General features: G+C 42.1%; 1 protein-coding gene across 2 annotated transcripts in view; it reads right to left on the bottom strand.

The window, feature by feature from the left end:
* Positions 1-997: 997 nt before the first annotated feature.
* LOC139445391 (tubulin alpha-3 chain-like) overlaps positions 998-17,806 on the bottom strand; it is a 33,091-nt gene continuing 16,282 nt past the window's right edge. Inside the window, exons 2-8 of one of the 2 annotated variants that reach the window (XM_071226530.1) lie at positions 10,236-10,461; positions 8,226-8,374; positions 7,652-7,804; positions 6,148-6,451; positions 4,944-5,204; positions 3,503-3,643; positions 998-2,098 (exon numbers count right to left, since the gene is read on the bottom strand). In XM_071226530.1, coding sequence (XP_071082631.1) covers positions 1,974-2,098; positions 3,503-3,643; positions 4,944-5,204; positions 6,148-6,451; positions 7,652-7,804; positions 8,226-8,374; positions 10,236-10,461 — 1,359 coding nt within the window. In that variant the 3' untranslated portion in view covers positions 998-1,973. The remainder of the gene's footprint in view (positions 2,099-3,502; positions 3,644-4,943; positions 5,205-6,147; positions 6,452-7,651; positions 7,805-8,225; positions 8,375-10,235; positions 10,462-17,806) is intronic. The other variant, XM_071226528.1, reaches the window with a different exon arrangement.

Below are 17,806 nucleotides of genomic sequence, written 5' to 3'. Positions count from 1 at the left end.
CAAACTGAAGAAAATGTGAACCATTTCCATTATTGACGCCTTTTTATCAATATTGACATCAATAGCAAGCTCTCTCCGGCCCTTTTTATATGGAATTCTAACAGTGTAATTTCATGATAAGAGGAATGGAGATATATTATTATATCTTAACTGATCCAGTATGCAGGGTTTTCAGAAAACAATTACAAAGTATCAAATGGCATTGAGCCATGGACTCTAAAACCGTGTGGTCTGATCAGTGTATTGTGATGGTGTCCTACTCCAGTCCATCCTAATGTAGCAGGGCGTGGAGTCATCCAATGGATGACATCCTCATGTTGCATGCCTAAAACATATCAAGATCAGGACTGTTGATATATCAACTTTACTCACGTTCCTCATTCGGCGTCACCCTCTGTAGAGCCACATTGTTGAATACGGAAGTGGAATGTCGCGAGTTATCCTGGTTCATCGAGTAGGTTTCATTCGGTGATACCTTAACTTATATATACCTTCACTTGTAGTACAGTGAGTGAGTGAATGTTGTTTTACACCGGAGCTGGCACGATTCAAACTATGACACCTTGACCTATTTATAACCGAACTTGGCCCAAGTACACCAGTGACTGCGTGAGTGAGTGAGTTGGGTTTAACGCCGCACGTGACAGTACTCCAGTTATATCACGGCGTGTCAGCTTAGTGTGGAAGGAAAGCCCGAAGTGATGCAGGTCTTGGACGTTTACAACTTTGGTGAAACCCACGAGCACGGGTATGGTGCTGACAAACCATAACATAATCAGGGCGCACGGGGATTCGAACCCACGACCATAGGTTCAGGACAAAGTGACTGAAAGCTTGAGCAACGATGAACGTCAACGAGGCAACATAACACGCCCACAGCCATCCTGAGACCCTAGCCATCCGATACACATTCCAGCTGGCTGTAACGACAAGCATGCGGTGCCGTGGACCTTATCTGACCTGGTTTCTACACACGGAAAAAGTAACCAAGGAAAATATATTGCAAAGTGTTTTATTTTTTATAACTCGTATCCACGCGTCTACAGAAAATGATCGCTAAACATACTCATGAATTTTACTGTAGCAAAGGCCACGTGCATCACAGATATTTGAGTACTTTCAAAAAAATACAATTTCATAAAACGTATGTTTCTTTTATCACATGAATATTGACATAAATTTCTAACCTGTGTTGAAATGATAACTTTGGAGAGAAATAAGATACGAACTGGTTCGGAGGGTCAAGGTCGTGTATAACACACTTAAGGTCACAGGCCACGCCATAAATAAAGCACAGTGTAAAAACAATCGATCTTCACTCTGATTTAGTTCAAATGAACATAATTGTTTTCAACATAGTTTACCCAAAGCGTCGTTTGATATAAATTATCCTGGTTTATACTGTTGAAAGGGCTGTTAATTTGTAGATGTGAATTGAACAGTAAGTGTGACAGTGAGTGAGTGAGTGAGTATGGTTTTACGCCGCTTTTAGCAATATTCCAGCAATATCACGGCGGGGGACACCAGAAATGGGCTTCACACATTTTACCCATGTCGGGAATCGAACCCGGGTCTTCGGCGTGACGAGCGAACGCTTTAACCACTAGGCTACCCGACCGCCCCGTAAGTGTGACAGCATAACACACGGTAAGGACAAAACAATGCATATCGACGCAGGCACGCGCATAATGACAAAATAGAATAAATGCATATAAATTAAAATAAATATCAACTGGTACTTTTGGCCCCAGTTACAATATTAGAAAGTGTAAAATCGTTTTGAAAAAGTGTAAATTGGTTTTGCATGAATACATCTACATGCTGTAAAAATCATATTTATGTAAAATGATGGCGAATTGCATAGGCGGCGCATTGCACTAGGTCGTGTCGAAGGCTTCTGAGGTTTTGAGCATTGGGCATTTGCTTCCACTTCCGCTTCCGGAACTGGGACTTCCGGCCGTGGGGAGAGGTGACTAATATTCCTCACCCTCTTCCTCATCCTGGTTCTCCTCGACAGACTCGAGACCAACCTCTTCATAATCTTTCTCAAGTGCCGCGAGATCTTCCCGAGCCTCCGAGAACTCGCCTTCCTCCATTCCTGAAAACAAGATAGTTTTAATGCAACTTCCTTGATACTGCCGTAGCCGCTCACACGTATTAAAAATAGATCATGTAAAATATCAACATTGTGCCGTCGTTTAACATTTCAATGTGAAAAATATGTAGCGAAAATCTTGCCTTTAACTGGTCAAGCTCATTTTTTTTAAAAACAAACCGTGTACTTTGATGCAACTATTTCAACTGTTTCGAATTCTTAGTTGATACAATTTTTGGTAAGTTTGGATATACATAAACTTTGCAACAATTAATAATGATAATCACAATAATTTATCAACCGACTTAACTGATTTGATATTGATAGTTGTGAAAGTGAAACCACAGTCTTAAACATTTTGAACTTCCTTCTGACGTCATCTCTTGATAAGTATATATGTCGGTTATCAACCAAGTGATTTCCTCGGTGGAGTCAACAATAGTTATACGAAATCGGCGGTTTCGCAGAATTCGGAAAATGTATACGACCTGCTTCAAGCTAGGACTTCCTATGGGTTAAGCTGGCACCCGGAAATGTTGGTCAAACTTGGTCAATTTTTTTAAAACGCGAAGCTCGTATTTAAAAAAAACAACGAACACTACACAGCATGTCTTTTGTCTAACACGTCACTCAGCATTATTCCAGCTCTTAAATCTTTTCTGGGTTAGTCAATCTCGTTATTGAGTAAGGATCTACGCAGTAAACTAAGTCACCTCGCCGTACCTCCCGACCCCTTAAGTCGCCTCCAAGAGGGGGTTAGTTCAAAGAATTGGGACAGAACGAGCTGCCATTAGGACGTGTCTTCGCCAAATTTAGGGACAAGTTGTAGAGACCTCATCCATTTCGCAATGTCACGATAGAACAATATGTAATTAAGACACACATAGTCCAATCAATGTCTGGTTGAGAGATTTTTCGGAGTTGACGGCCAATAAAGTCTTCTTTAAGTGAGTGATTAAATTCGTTTGTCCCTCTACAAAAGTAATCGCGACCGGCGCTTGTCAATTTCCCACGGTCAACCCCTAGCTTCTCCTGACTAAAACAACGAGCTCGCATCCTTTTCTTTCAGCAATGTAACATATACTGTCGTGAAGATCTATCTCAGCAGAGTCGTGGATGGTTAATTTTGTAAAACCCCACCTCTACAAGCGACGTTGACTTTAATTCAAAGTACAGTAAACTACGGTTATAACGAATACGCTTAAAACGAACTGAAAAATATAACGAACTTACTTGTTAGCCCCGGTCATGTGTTGCATATATGCTGCATATATGCTTATAACGAACTACGATTATTACGAACTATAAAATGGGTGGTCTCTTTGAGTTCGTAATAACCGTAGTTTGCTGTAGTATGCTAATTTAAAGTAAAAGAGATTATCATAAATAATTGACGTCTCGACTCACCTTCTCCAACGTACCAGTGTACGAAAGCCCTTTTGGCGTACATGAGATCAAACTTGTGATCCAGTCTTGCCCAGGCCTCGGCTATGGCGGTGGTGTTGCTCAGCATGCACACGGCTCGCTGAACTTGAGCAAGGTCGCCTCCTCAAAGAAACCCAACGAGTAACTAGTAGAGGCTTTACAATGAACAACTCCGACAATATTACTTCTCCGGCAGCCTATATCTGTATATATTCACTACGAAATTATATAGATTATATCTAACAATCTACCTGAACTGATTTTGTAGTTTACACTTAAGAGGTAAAAAAACATTTCAGCAGCCTATACCTGTACGTATAAATATGGATTAAATACAAAACATATTTGCCGAGCAGGCATGCCTGCATATACAGATATATACCAAGATCCGGTCCACAAAGTGAACTGGTTAATTTCATTGATGCAAAGGAACGTTTAATCAGATGCAGGTGTGTGTCAATAGTGTGAACGGATTTCATGTGGTATTTTACGGATGCTTCTATCGCCTGTATGCTTCTATAGCCTGTCTACTTCTATTCCCCGATTCCGTATCCGCAAACTGGCACTTTGAACATATCTAATCAAAGTAAAATGGCCAAATATTGAACTAATATTCTTACCAAATCATATTTCCAGTACGGTTAATACGCCCGGCTGCATTAACTCGATATAGCGTTGATGACGATGTCATTTTATTATCATCACATAAACCTTATCGACTCTAAAGCCTTTTATCGACACTCCCTTGAATCGAACTACCGATGACTCGAGGTCTTCGAGTTAACGAGGCTTCAATGTAGTAAAACCCAAACCTTCAGCGATTTAAAAGTGAAGAAAACAGGCGTTAATTTGCCGGACAGAAGAAGTAATTCTTATACACAGATAAGTAACACAATGCGTGGGGGGTACAAGGAGATCGCTACACTATGACACGAACACGCCTAAGTTAGGAATGAGTCTTTAATCACAATCAAATCCACAATAATACTACTGTGTTGAACCCGTATGCCACCATAGACTTCATGGGCGGATACAGCTTTTTTGAAAAGGGGGGTTGCACAATTAAGATCTATTTACTGTCTATGGTGGTAATTTATACAGCCCCCCCCCCCCCCCCCCCCCCCCCCCACACACACACACACACACACTTCCCAGGGGAAGGACAGACAGACGGACGGAATTCCTTGTCACAACTATTAAGATCGGGGGAATAAGATACAAATTAGGTGTATTCAGTAAAAGCTCGTTAATCTAGATAGTAAATTCCACTCAAATCGATCTGATTCGCATATTTCCGGATTAGCGAGTATTGGGTTGAGTATTGAGTAACGAGTAATGTCCCTTTGTATATATTTAGACGTCCCTAAAATAACTGGGTTTCCCTGTATGTATGTAACCTGCACGTCTTACACATCAAACCGACCTGGGACTACCGTTGGAGGCTGGTAGTTGATGCCGACCTTGAAACCAGTGGGACACCAGTCGACAAACTGGATAGTCCTCTTGGTTTTGATGGTAGCGATGGCTGCGTTGACGTCTTTGGGGACGACATCACCACGGTACAACATGCAGCAGGCCATGTACTTGCCGTGACGGGGATCACACTTTACCATCTGGTTACAAGGCTCAAAGCATGCGTTCGTGATCTCGGAAACGGACATCTGCTCGTGGAAGGCCTTTTCAGCTGGAACAAGAACAATTGCGTAAAGTTTACAAATAGTGAGTTGGTTTTTTTATTGTACACTTCAGTGTGAAAGACTGGGAAAGTTGAGAGGAGTGACATTTTCATTGCAGTGAACATAGAACTTGATATTCCTCTGCAGTGAACATAACACTTACAAGAGTTACCTCCCCACAAATTGTCTCCCCTTCAACGTAAGTGTCTGGCCCGTACACAAACTGACTTCCTTTTCACGTTAATTCCTTATTTACAAGGCAAAATAATGACAGATAGTCGTTTATGGAGTTATTATCGCTATTTGTCGTTTGTTATTCTCTTGAAAATATGTCGCTATAAACAGTAAATTTCTCATTTAACATTTTTCTTACCAGACCAGCGTCTATTCTGTCACAGCTTTCAAGAATATTTTTAGTTGAAGTTGATATTGTATATAATCATATCCAAATGTATAATCAAGAATTGACCTCAAATATTTTTGTTGTGGTGGTGAAACTTCCCTTCGTGTTAGGTAGGGATCATTTACTTTTCATGGTTTTAGATTTGTAATGAAATAATTTGAGTTTCCAGCAGAAACACAAAAAAGTATATTCTAATTAGGATATTCAATGTGTCTCGTGAAATATCACGTTTCTCTCATCTCTTGACGGGGAAAGGAGATGGTTTTGTGTCACTCGATGGCTTTTGGCAGTACCGAAAACGGTTTCATACATTTTACCTATTTGAGTAATCAACCCTGGTAACTAAGCTACCAACCGTTACATGTTAACCGAGGAAGAATATACATATCGTCTTGCTATGTTTTAAATTGTGTTTTTAAAAGAGCATCTTGTCAAGCAAACGCATTACCGTGATAGAACTGAAAAGAAATTCAAAACGGATTAAAAACCACTTCACTCTCAAAATTAATGTGATAAACACTCGTTGCGGTTACCCACACATAACTCACCAGACACAATGGGGGCATATGTTACAAGAGGGAAGTGGATCCTCGGGTAGGGCACCAAGTTGGTCTGGAACTCGGTCAGATCCACGTTCAGAGCACCATCGAACCGGAGCGAGGCAGTGATGGAGCTGACGATCTGACCAATCAGGCGGTTCAGATTGGTGTAGCTCGGACGCTCAATGTCAAGGTTACGTCTGCAGATGTCGTAGATGGCTTCGTTGTCGACCATGAAGGCGCAGTCCGAGTGTTCCAGAGTGGTGTGGGTGGTCAGGATGGAGTTGTAGGGTTCCACCACGGCAGTTGAGATCTGTAAAAGGTGAGTATTGCGTGAAGCGCACGTACAATCAGCATATCCATGCTGCTTACCTCACTTGCGGACAAAATGCGTCAAACGACACTTCTCGGCCACGTCACTTTAAGAACCTGCACAGATGGACTTTTTATTTCTGTTTGTGTTTCATTTCCCGTATCGTATGATGGTATTCAGGGTTTCTGCAGGTATTGTTTTAATTTGTGTTCTCAATAATAATACGTAGAAGTCATTCCTCCATCGTCACTCATGAAAATATAAGCGAGAAACATTTGATTTTTTAAGAGCCTTACCGATTTAGCCTTTACTTAAATCTGAACAGACCAAAATCAAAGTCTAGAATAACCGACGTGCGAAAACTTTTTTCCATTGATAATGCGGCTTTCTCGAATTCGAGTTAATGTATCTGTAAGTAAATATATACAGTAAATTACGGTTATAACGAATGCAAGGGGACCACTGTAATTAGTTCGTTATAACCGTCAGTTCGTTGTAAGCGTGTTCGTTATAAACGTAGTTTTCTGTATTCTGTTCATCTTGTTCTCTGAGTTGTGAGTGACAATGAGAAAAATAAGTTTTCGTTTGCCAATATATGTCGGTCCTGTACCTCTGCTCGCACATAGGCCTGATGTTGACATTACTCGATTGATCCCAGGGAGGAATCGGTCCCCAGTATCCGCGTTTGTCTAATAAGGAGGGGGCATGGGTGGCCCAGTCGTCTAAGGCGCCGCAATTCGCTGTGCAGAGTTGCGTCCCTTGGGAACGCCAGAAACCTATGATTGTGGGTTCGAATCCCGGTTCGCCCCGATTATGTTTCTAGGTTTGTCAGCACCATACCCGTGCTCGTGGGTTTTACCGAAGTGGTAAACGTCTGAGACCTGCATCACTTCGGGCTTTCCTCCCACATTAAGCTGACACGCCGCGATATGACTGGAATACTGTTAAAAGCGGCGTTAAAGCCAACTCACTCACTCACTCTAATAAGGAGCATCGTGTAGTTACAATGTGACTTGGCTGATTGTCTCATCGCACCCCGGCGCCGTTGCTCATGTTATCAACCACTGGTATGCCAGACAGAGATTCCTTTATTTATAGGCCGCTTTGGTATAACTGAAATATTGCTGCCTTCGGCGTAAATATGGACTTACACACTGAAAATGATATATCAGAGCGAGGCAACAGGGGTCACGTGTATACCTGAGGAGCTGGATACACTGCAAACTCCAGCTTAGATTTCTTCCCATAATCCACTGACAGCCTCTCCATGAGCAAGGAAGAGAATCCACTTCCGGTTCCGCCTCCAAAGCTGTGGAAGACGAGGAATCCTTGTAGTCCAGTACATTGGTCCGCCTGTAGAAGGTGAAGTCAGAGATTCATTTTATTGCAAAATTTAACAAGGCTTATGAAATTGTTTATCAGAAGAAATGTTTTGTTTATTCAAGTTCGAGCATCCTTCTCAAAATAACTCTAACATTCCTATCAAATCGGAACGATTTAAATTAGACACTAGCAGTTGACAGATGATTTTTTAGCACCAGCAATTCAGTATCTTATTTCAAAACACTGGCGACAACATGTCCAATCTCTTTCTCTATGCCTACATACCGAGAAGTGTTTGTGATAGTTTGAAATAATATAATCTTTCTGATTTTTACTAAATTGTGTCATTTCCTACAGCCCCGCTCTTCACAAATTAATGACTTCTACTTCCGGGTCTCTCCACCCGACGTAAACTTGAAGGGACTGAGCAAAGTTTAGGGGTTCCACTTACCATTTTCCTAATTCTATCAAGAACTAGGTCGACAATCTCCTTGCCGACGGTGTAGTGGCCACGGGCGTAGTTGTTGGCAGCGTCCTCCTTGCCGCTGATCAGCTGTTCAGGGTGGAACAGCTGGCGATACGCGCCCATTCGTACCTCATCTGGAGTAAGAAACGTCACTCTCCTGAGCAAATGTTTTGAAGAGGAATTTATAACGTCATATTCTTTGGGGAGGGGTGTGTGTGTGTGTGTGTGTGTGTGTGTGTGTGTGTGTGGAGGGGAGGGGGGGTCGTTTATCGCCACACTCAGAATATTCCAGCTTTATGACGGCTGTCTGAAAATGACACTGGACCAGACAATCCAGTGATTGATATCATGAGCATCGATTTCGGTCTGTATATCTCCATGGTGAGCATTTCACTAAACCTACACGAACACTCACCCGGGAATCCATTCCCGTGCCTCTCGCGATCTCAGATTACCCGCCGTTGCTTTCCATGAACATTTTACCGACCCATCAAACTTCGAGATAAGCAAAAAGGAAATGGGTAAGGGAGATAACTCCTATTGTCTTGTTGATATCGCCAACCCAAAACTGAGGTTGGTTTGTAACTCACTGTCTGATTGACTTAATAGCGTAGCAAACAAAATTCGCTTATGAAAATCAAGGGCGGGTAATTTGAGATCAACGAGAATGGATCCAGGGGTGAGTGTGGGTGTAGGATAAGTGAAATTCGAGCCCTGGATAGAGGATGCATCGATCTACATATTTGGGATACGATGGCATGCATTAACGAAATCACCGAGCCTGACCACCCGATCCCGCTAAATCGCCTCTTAAGACAAGCATGGATTCCTGAAGAACAATTCTGGCCCGGTTCTTAATGGCTGTGTTGCATATTGACACAATGTTGGTTTCAAGAAGCGAATACATTCGAATCTTTTTATCTGAAACTCAGCTGTTTATCTGGAGGACGAATCTGGAGTTCGAATCCCAGATTATCCATGATTATGACGCTTGGTCAATAGCTCCGAATGCATATTTGTGTAACATATTCGTTCATACTTGACATATGAACGGTTGAGACAGGAGATTCCCTCTCCAAAGCAGGACCTTTTAGGACATACTCAGAACTGTTTATATCCTATGGAGTGAGTGAGTATGGTTTTACGCCGCTTTTAGCAATATTCCAGCAATATCACGGCGGGGGACACCAGAAATGGGCTTCACATATTGTACCCATGTCGGGAATCGAACCCGGGTCTTCGGCGTGACGAGCGAACGCTTTAACCACTAGGCTATCCGACCGCCCTTTATACCCTATGGGTAATCTATTACTACCACTGTAGGAATCCTTAATACTTACGTAGATAATATGACATACGGGGGCCCTTTCATTGTAGAAATTATTAAAATTCGTCTCGTACGTAGATGTTATAACAAACGAGAAATATGACGACCTCCGTATAACATGCTCCCTCCTTCGTAGACATAATGACTAGGGCTGGGACGAGTCCGGATTTACTACCCGAGAACCCATCCACCTATTACCCGACCCTACCCGGGTACCCACTGTAGGTCTCAAGAGATAGACCTGTACAAAATGTCCGATTGGGCATTTCTTTTACCATAGCACTGGCAAAACGTATTTAGACACATGTATTAAACAATCTGGTCATGCATACACTGAAGTTGACTCAAGTTATATCTTTATTCAAGGATACGAAAAGTCAGAAGAAATGGGTGCACAGTCGGAAAGAATTGCGAAAATTAGTGATTTGAAGTGTAACCATAGAGTTCTAGATAATGTTTGTCATTGAACTATATATCACGTGACTAACCCAGGTCCGGGTAGTCCTGTGGGTACCCGGGTCCTACTCTGTACCCACCCGACCCGGGTACCCGAGTTACCCGTCTCAGCCCTAATAATGACATATGCAATACCAATAATTACCAATAGAAATTGATAACACGTTTTCGTTTTGGCCACTGGTGTTAGTTTAATACGACGATCTACCTACCGACGACACTGGGTTCAAGGTCGACGTAAACTGCACGTGGCACGTGCTTCCCGGCGCTTGTCTCACTGAAGAAGGTGTTGAAAGACTCGTCCCCATTGGCCATGACCATCTTCTGGTGCTCCATCTGCCCATTAGGGTGGATGGAGTGCTCCAGACAGTACAGCTCCCAGCATGCATTGCCGATCTGGACTCCGGCCTGGCCAACGTGGATGGAAATGCACTCCCTCTGAAAGAAGGGGAAATTCGTGAGGGAGAATTGTGTTAAAATAAATAGAAGGGAAACGAAAATAACACTTTCGCTCGATTTTAATTAATTTTGATAGACACACGAACAGAATATATACAGCAAATGTCCGGGAAATAAAACGGTACGTTATATCTGTTAGTTCTTTATAAGAGTGTTCGTTATAAACGTAGTTTACTGTATGTCAATATTAGACAGCTAATCTGTTTTCTTATGTCATTGTAGGGGAGGTCGAACTTCAGTGTTTCCCCATACACGAGACAACATTAACAATCTCGACACATTGCGACCCACAATACATTACCCAGCGATTCTTAAATTAGATTGGGTAGTTCAAACGCATGTAGACACATTTAACGGCTGAGTAGATAAAGGTTCGTGTGCATTTATTTACACAGGCACTACAATCTAATGAAAATAGAAACTGTTGTCTTAACTTTGGGGGTTTCACGATGGATTGATGGAATGCAGGAGGGTGACGGTCTTGCCGCCTGTAGATGAAGATGGGTGAAGGGAGATAGACAGTGACAGCCACACTGACGGCAATGTTTTGGGCCGTGGGGTCACTGGCAGTGATAATTGCATAAGTTCAAGAAAAGTAATCGCGCACAACCGTTTCGCATGCTGCACGTGAGTCATTGCTCGCGAGAAATCTGATAGTGTAAGAATCTCGTGCGCACTGCGCGCGTGCATGTGCACCACTCCAAACATGCATGTGCGGTGCAGCTTTATGCAAATGTTGACCGGGAAAAGTCAATAAAATACGAAAATAACTAGATACATATTTAAAGGGCTGAATAAGCGGGGATAAAAAGCTGAAAATGTCGGAACTCTAGTTGTTACTGTCGACATAAACGTTGATAAAGGCTCGTAGCATATATGGCTTGTTTAAATCTAGTTATCTACTGTTGTGTGCTCTTGACTTGTGACAGCGCTTCACATACACGTGTACATTCATCCCAAGGTTAACGTACAGCCAGACTGTGGCAATATCGCCGGATCACGAGTGATAGCAATAAACAAGATCCATTGCCTAATAACAAGAGAAAATTATTAAACATTAAATAGTGGGGGCACTGCACTTCCCCTTAAAGAACTGGACCACTTTTGCAAGATATGTAATGTTGGCAAGATATGTAGCTACCACGTGACTGTTAGTCTCTCGTACAGACCCTGAAACAAACATTTCCGAAACAAAGCAGTTCTACAACACTTAGACAAATCTAAAATGAAAAGATTCTCTGGGCTTCTTTCTATAATATATTGAAAGACAATTTAACCAAAATGTATTTAAGAATATTTTACTTCTTCGCTGTTTTCAGTTGTAATAATGACGTTTGGTGTATAACGGATATTTTCTCATTAAAACAACATTTACGGTTACCGTATTTAACCCTCAAGGTTCTAGGTTGTAATTATAACTTCATCAAAAACCTTGTTATCTTCAACTCCATTATTTTGATATATAATTTATGAGTGAGAGAGTGAGTTTGGTTTTACGCCGCTTTTAGCAATATTCCAGCAATATCACGGCGGGGGACACCAGAAATGGGCTTCACACATTGTAATATAATTTATGAAGATGTAGCTATTGTTCCGGAAGAAAACGTATCGACATTATTGTTTCATATTAGCACTCTGCTTGTCTCGCATAACTCGAAATATTTCTAACTATCCCTAGGATTTCGAATTGATGAGGTTTCCTTGTATTTACGTTTAGAAATAAATACCATATGTATACTTGGAACTGGTAACTATCTAAAATTTCGTGATTAAAAGTGACATCTTTCATAGAAATTTACACGGCATTTATAGTGAATAGAACGTGCCTATTGTATTGCGCGGATCGATGCTTATGGTGTCAATCACTGGATTGTTTGGTCCAGACTCGATTATTTTACAGACCGCCGTCATAAAGCTGGAATATTGCTGAGTGCGGCGTTAAACAACAAACCAACCAACACGATCCCAAATGCATGGATCGATGCTCATGATGTCAAGCACTGGATTGTCTGGTCCAGACTCGATTATTTACAGACCGCCGTCATATAGCTGGAATATTGCTGAGTGCGGCGTTAAACATCAAACAAACAAACAAACATTCTATCAAAACGTTTTCCCTTATGCCGATATAACCTATCTAGACTTGCTGAGAGACATAAAGATAGACCACAGTCATGTGTAGTACAATGATGTGTGCATCAGATATAAGTAACACCGAACTCCAGACAAGGCCACACTGTGTCAAGATGGTAATACGCTATTTTGATAACGAGGTCGCAATATGGACGAGTAGCAGTTGACGGCACAGAAGTTAGTTTTGATAAGGCCAGCTGAATGTTAGGAGATACATTTCACACATGGCTGACGTGGAAGTAAGTTTCATATCAATTCATTTCTAACGGAGAAGTCTTAGATAGTTGCGGTGTCTCGATCGCACGCATAAGTGAGCCGTATCGCTAGACGCCCTTTATGACAAACGCCGTACGTTCCTGCCACAACATGGGATGATAACACTATTGAACAGAGAGCCCATGCATCGAGGGGTTACTATCTGTGATAACGGAATAGCTGGATGGAATCTGTAGGAAACATGCATCAGTCACTTGATATGGTACAATTGAGAGCAAGATGCTGGCGAAAATCTTTTTTTCTTTTAATCAAAAAATGAGATTTTGCTTACTATTTGTGCATATATGTGTCAATAAATTCATTTTTGTTTAGTCAGCGTTATTGCAGGTTTATCACGGCGTAGTCCGCGATATTACAGCTATATCACGTGGAGGTCGGCGATGTTACAGCTATATTGCGGCGTAGTCAACGATGTTACATCTATATCACGACGTATTCGGAGATGTTACAGCTACTGTTGGCGTAGTCGACGATGTTACACCTATATTGCGGCGTTGTCATCGATGTTATTGCTGTAATGCGGCGTAGTCATCGATGTAACTGCTATATTCCGACGTAGTCAGCGATGATACAACTACATCACTGTGAAGTCGGCGATGTTACAGCTAATGAGGGCGTAGTCAGCGATGTTACAGCTAATGAGGGCGTAGTCAGCGATGTTACAGCTATATCACTGTGAATCGGAGATGTTACCGCTTCTTTGGGCGTAGTCGGCGATGTTACGGGTATATTGCGGGGTAGTCAGCGATGTTACAGCTATAATGAGGCGTAGTCAGCGATGTTACAGCTATAATGAGGCGTAGTCAGCGATGTTACAGCTATAATGAGGCGTAGTCAGCGATGTTACAGCTATATTGCGGGGTAGTCAGCAATGTTACAGCTATATTGCGGGGTAGTCAGCGATGTTACAGCTATAATGAGGCGTAGTCAGCGATGTTACAGCTATAATGAGGCGTAGTCAGCGATGTTACAGCTATATTGAGGCGTAGTCAGCGATGTTACAGCTATATTGCGGGGTAGTCAGCGATGTTACAGCTATAATGAGGCGTAGTCAGCGATGTTACAGCTATAATGAGGCGTAGTCAGCGATGTTACAGCTATAATGAGGCGTAGTCAGCGATATTACAGCTATAATGAGGCGTAGTCAGCGATGTTACAGCTATAATGAGGCGTAGTCAGCGATGTTACAGCTATAATGAGGCGTAGTCAGCGATGTTACAGCTATAATGAGGCGTAGTCAGCGATGTTACAGCTATAATGAGGCGTAGTCAGCGATGTTACAGCTATAATGAGGCGTAGTCAGCGATGTTACAGCTATAATGAGGCGTAGTCAGCGATGTTACAGCTATATTGCGGGGTAGTCCGCGATGTTACAGCTATAATGAGGCGTAGTCAGCGATGTTACAGCTATAATGAGGCGTAGTCAGCGATGTTACAGCTATATTGCGGGGTAGTCAGCGATGTTACAGCTATAATGAGGCGTAGTCAGCGATGTTACAGCTATAATGAGGCGTAGTCAGCGATGTTACAGCTATATCACTGTGAAGTTGGCGATGTTACAGATAATGTGGGCGAAGTCGGCGATGTTACATCTATATTGCGGCATTCAGCGATGTAACTGCTATATTCTTACGTAGTCAGCGATGTTACAGCTATATTGCGGCGTAGTTAGCGATGTTACAGTTGTATCACTGTGAAGTCGGTGATGTTACAGCTAAGTTGGGCGTAGTCGGCGATGTTACAGTTATATCACGAGGTAGCCAGCGATGTTACAGTTATATCACTGTGAAGTCGGCGATGTTACAGCTAATGTAGGTGTAGTCGACGAAGTTACAGCTATATTACGACGTAGTCGGCGACATCATACAGATACATAACTACAGTTTGAAATGAGCTGTAGCGACTGCATCAGACTAACCAATGGTTCATAGGACGATCGCAAACAAACAGAAAAGTAACATATGACATATGTTTTTCTCAGGATATCTATCAAACAAACAACAACACTTTGCCCCGAGATATCCACAATAGTACAACACGACCATGACAATTTAAATTATTGTACCTACATGTACAATATTGTACACCCAGGTAATGATCGACACGATACAAGAACAAGCTTACTGATCATGACTTACCATGGGTCGGTTGTAAGACATCCCCTAGCTCTACCGTGAGTCCACGAACTGACAACGCGATGTGCTAATAAGCCTTTTGAGTCATGGACGTTGCGATTCATCGTCATTTAAATTCATTTAATCCCCTTTCGGATTAGTTGCCATATATGATCGGCCGTCTACCAGTGGCCACGAGCCTAACTTAACGCTATCACTGCAGTGGTCCAAGCTTGTGGAATGGGTTTTAAGAAGCATGCATTTTGTCAACACATGACAGCATCAAGGAGATGGAATTTCGTTCCTGGATGCTTAAACGGGAGTTGTCTGCGTTAGTTAAACTCTACATTATTTACAGTTACGGTTATTTTTTTTATAGAACTGAAGATGGGGGGGGGGGGGGGGGGGGGGGGGGGGTAGGATGCGTCTGTTGATTATGTAAGAGACACTAGTGCTCAGTCATTACGTTATACTGAAACATTTTAGATACGCAACATCTATAACAGAGTAAATGGGTTTAGCGCTACATATATACCTGAAGGGTGTTTAAGTAAAACTGCTGCAGAGTATTGTGAAAGGAAAGCACTTAAAGGTGCAGGTTTGGGGCTATACTAACAAGTAGTTACAGAAAAAAGGTTATCTAATTTCAAAATATGTACAAAATACAATATGAAAATGAAGCCCGGAAGAATGCTTAGTTTCGGTGTCATGCCACGTGATCTAATTTTTAAACCCAAGGTACCAAAAATCAATTAGGTCATATGGGAATGCACGCATGGTGACTTCTTGATATAAGATCGTGTGGGAATGTGTTGTCAAGCAGGATAAGTCATTTCATGCCCATCTGTTCAAAATGTACTCAAAGAGCTAACTCACATGTTTGAAGACAATTGCAAACTTTGTTAGATAGTTTTTTACATTATATATATATATATGTAAAACAATAACAATGTCAATTCAAAGACATAAATATATAAATATCAATGTGGCCATAAATATGACTTGTGACCATAAATTTATCCATATATACTTGTACATCGATAAACACAGACTGGGTATAATGTTAAATATCACATTCCTAGGTCATAGTCTCGTTGTCTCTCTCATTCATAGGCTAATCGTCTTCCCCAGCACCCAACAGTCGAGCCATTCGTATTATTCCGGGACAAGCCGAATAGCGACTCGTGCCTTTTTTGGGTCATATTTGCGACCGAGTTCCGTCTTAGCGCAAACGGGCATACCTAAAACAATTATCAACTCGTTGCTAGTGGTTCATATTTCCCCATATATTCTATATATTTCAGATGCAATTTAAAGCACATCGAGACATGCGGAATTATACAGTATGATTGGTTTTGGTTTGGTTTGTTGTTTTATGCCGCACTCGGAAATATTCCAGCTATATGACGGCGGTCTGTAAATAATCGAGTCTGGACCAGACAATCCAGTGATTGACATCATGAGCATCGATCCACGCAATTGGGATCGATGACATGCTTCAACCAAGTCAGCGAGTATGATTGGACACATTTATTTTAGGTGCAAGACATATGTGACATCAAAGATTATTCCTGAGGGATTCTTTGACGTCATACGCCCATTCATGATTGGTTGGTCGTATTTTCGCACATGACATTCGTCGATAGAGGAACGAATCTTCTTGCAGGTTACGGAAAGGGGCGAGTAGTGACGAATGCGATAGGAGGACGAGTATTTTTGCAGGTTACGGAAAGGGGCGAGTGGTGACAATTGGAGTCGAGCAGCTCTGTCAGTATACTCCATAAAGGAGACAACTTATGCTGCTTAGGCTGAGTAGAGCGGATTAATTAGCACTGCCTTAATTAGCCCTTTATTCCTTATACTCGAGTCTCGATACGCCTCAGTGAGTGAGTTGGATTTAACGCCGCTTATAACAGTATTCCAGTTATATCGCGGCGTGTCAGCTTAATGTGTGAGGAAAGCCCGAAGTGATGCAGGTCTCAGACCTTTACCACTTCGGTGAAACCCAAGTGGTAAACCCATCAGTCAATAATAATAATGTAACTCCTGACTTCCTTTTGTCCATTGCTGATCATCTATCAGCGCTAATTAACTGTTGACATCCATTGTTAAGTTTCCACCTTTGTTATCCTTTGTTGTCTTTACCCGTACATATGCTCTCTGCTTCCTGACCCGTGATCGGTCGGGTAGGCCATGGGTTACAGCGTTCGCTCGTCACGCCGAAAACCCGGGTTCGATTCCCGACATGGGTACAATGCGTGAAGCCCATTTCTGGTGTCCCCCGCCGTGATATTGCTGGAATATTGCTAAGAGCGGCGTAAAACCATACTCACTCACACTCCTGACCCGTGAACGTCCGGGTTAGAAAAGGTCTTCAGCAACTCATGCTTGCCGTAAGATGCGACTAACGGGATCGGGTGGTCAGGCTCGCAGACTTTGTTGATGTATATAATAGTATCCCAATTGCGTGGATCGATTCTCATGATGTCAACCACAGGATTGTTTGGTCCAGATTCGATTATTGACAGACCGTCGTCGTATATATGTGAGTGCGGCGTTAAACAACAACCAACCAACCAACAACTATCTGCTTCCTAGCATTCATTCAACGGATGAAGGAGTATGTACATGCATATGCCCCGAAACGCTTCCTCAAAATAAGGTCCATAAAGTTGTACATTTTCTTACATAATAAAGAAGTTGATATCCATAAATTCTCTTCCTTATGTGTATCACTTCTAAATGCCACTCAAAGATTAGAAACGGTTATACGTGATTCCGCTATCCTAGGTTTTTGTGCC

The sequence above is a fragment of the Haliotis cracherodii genome, unplaced genomic scaffold (genome assembly GCF_022045235.1).
Source record: "Haliotis cracherodii isolate W230 unplaced genomic scaffold, xgHalCrac1.p SCAF_6, whole genome shotgun sequence".
NCBI classification, from domain to species: Eukaryota; Metazoa; Mollusca; class Gastropoda; order Lepetellida; family Haliotidae; genus Haliotis; species Haliotis cracherodii.
This window is presented reverse-complemented; position numbering and strand designations above follow the sequence as displayed.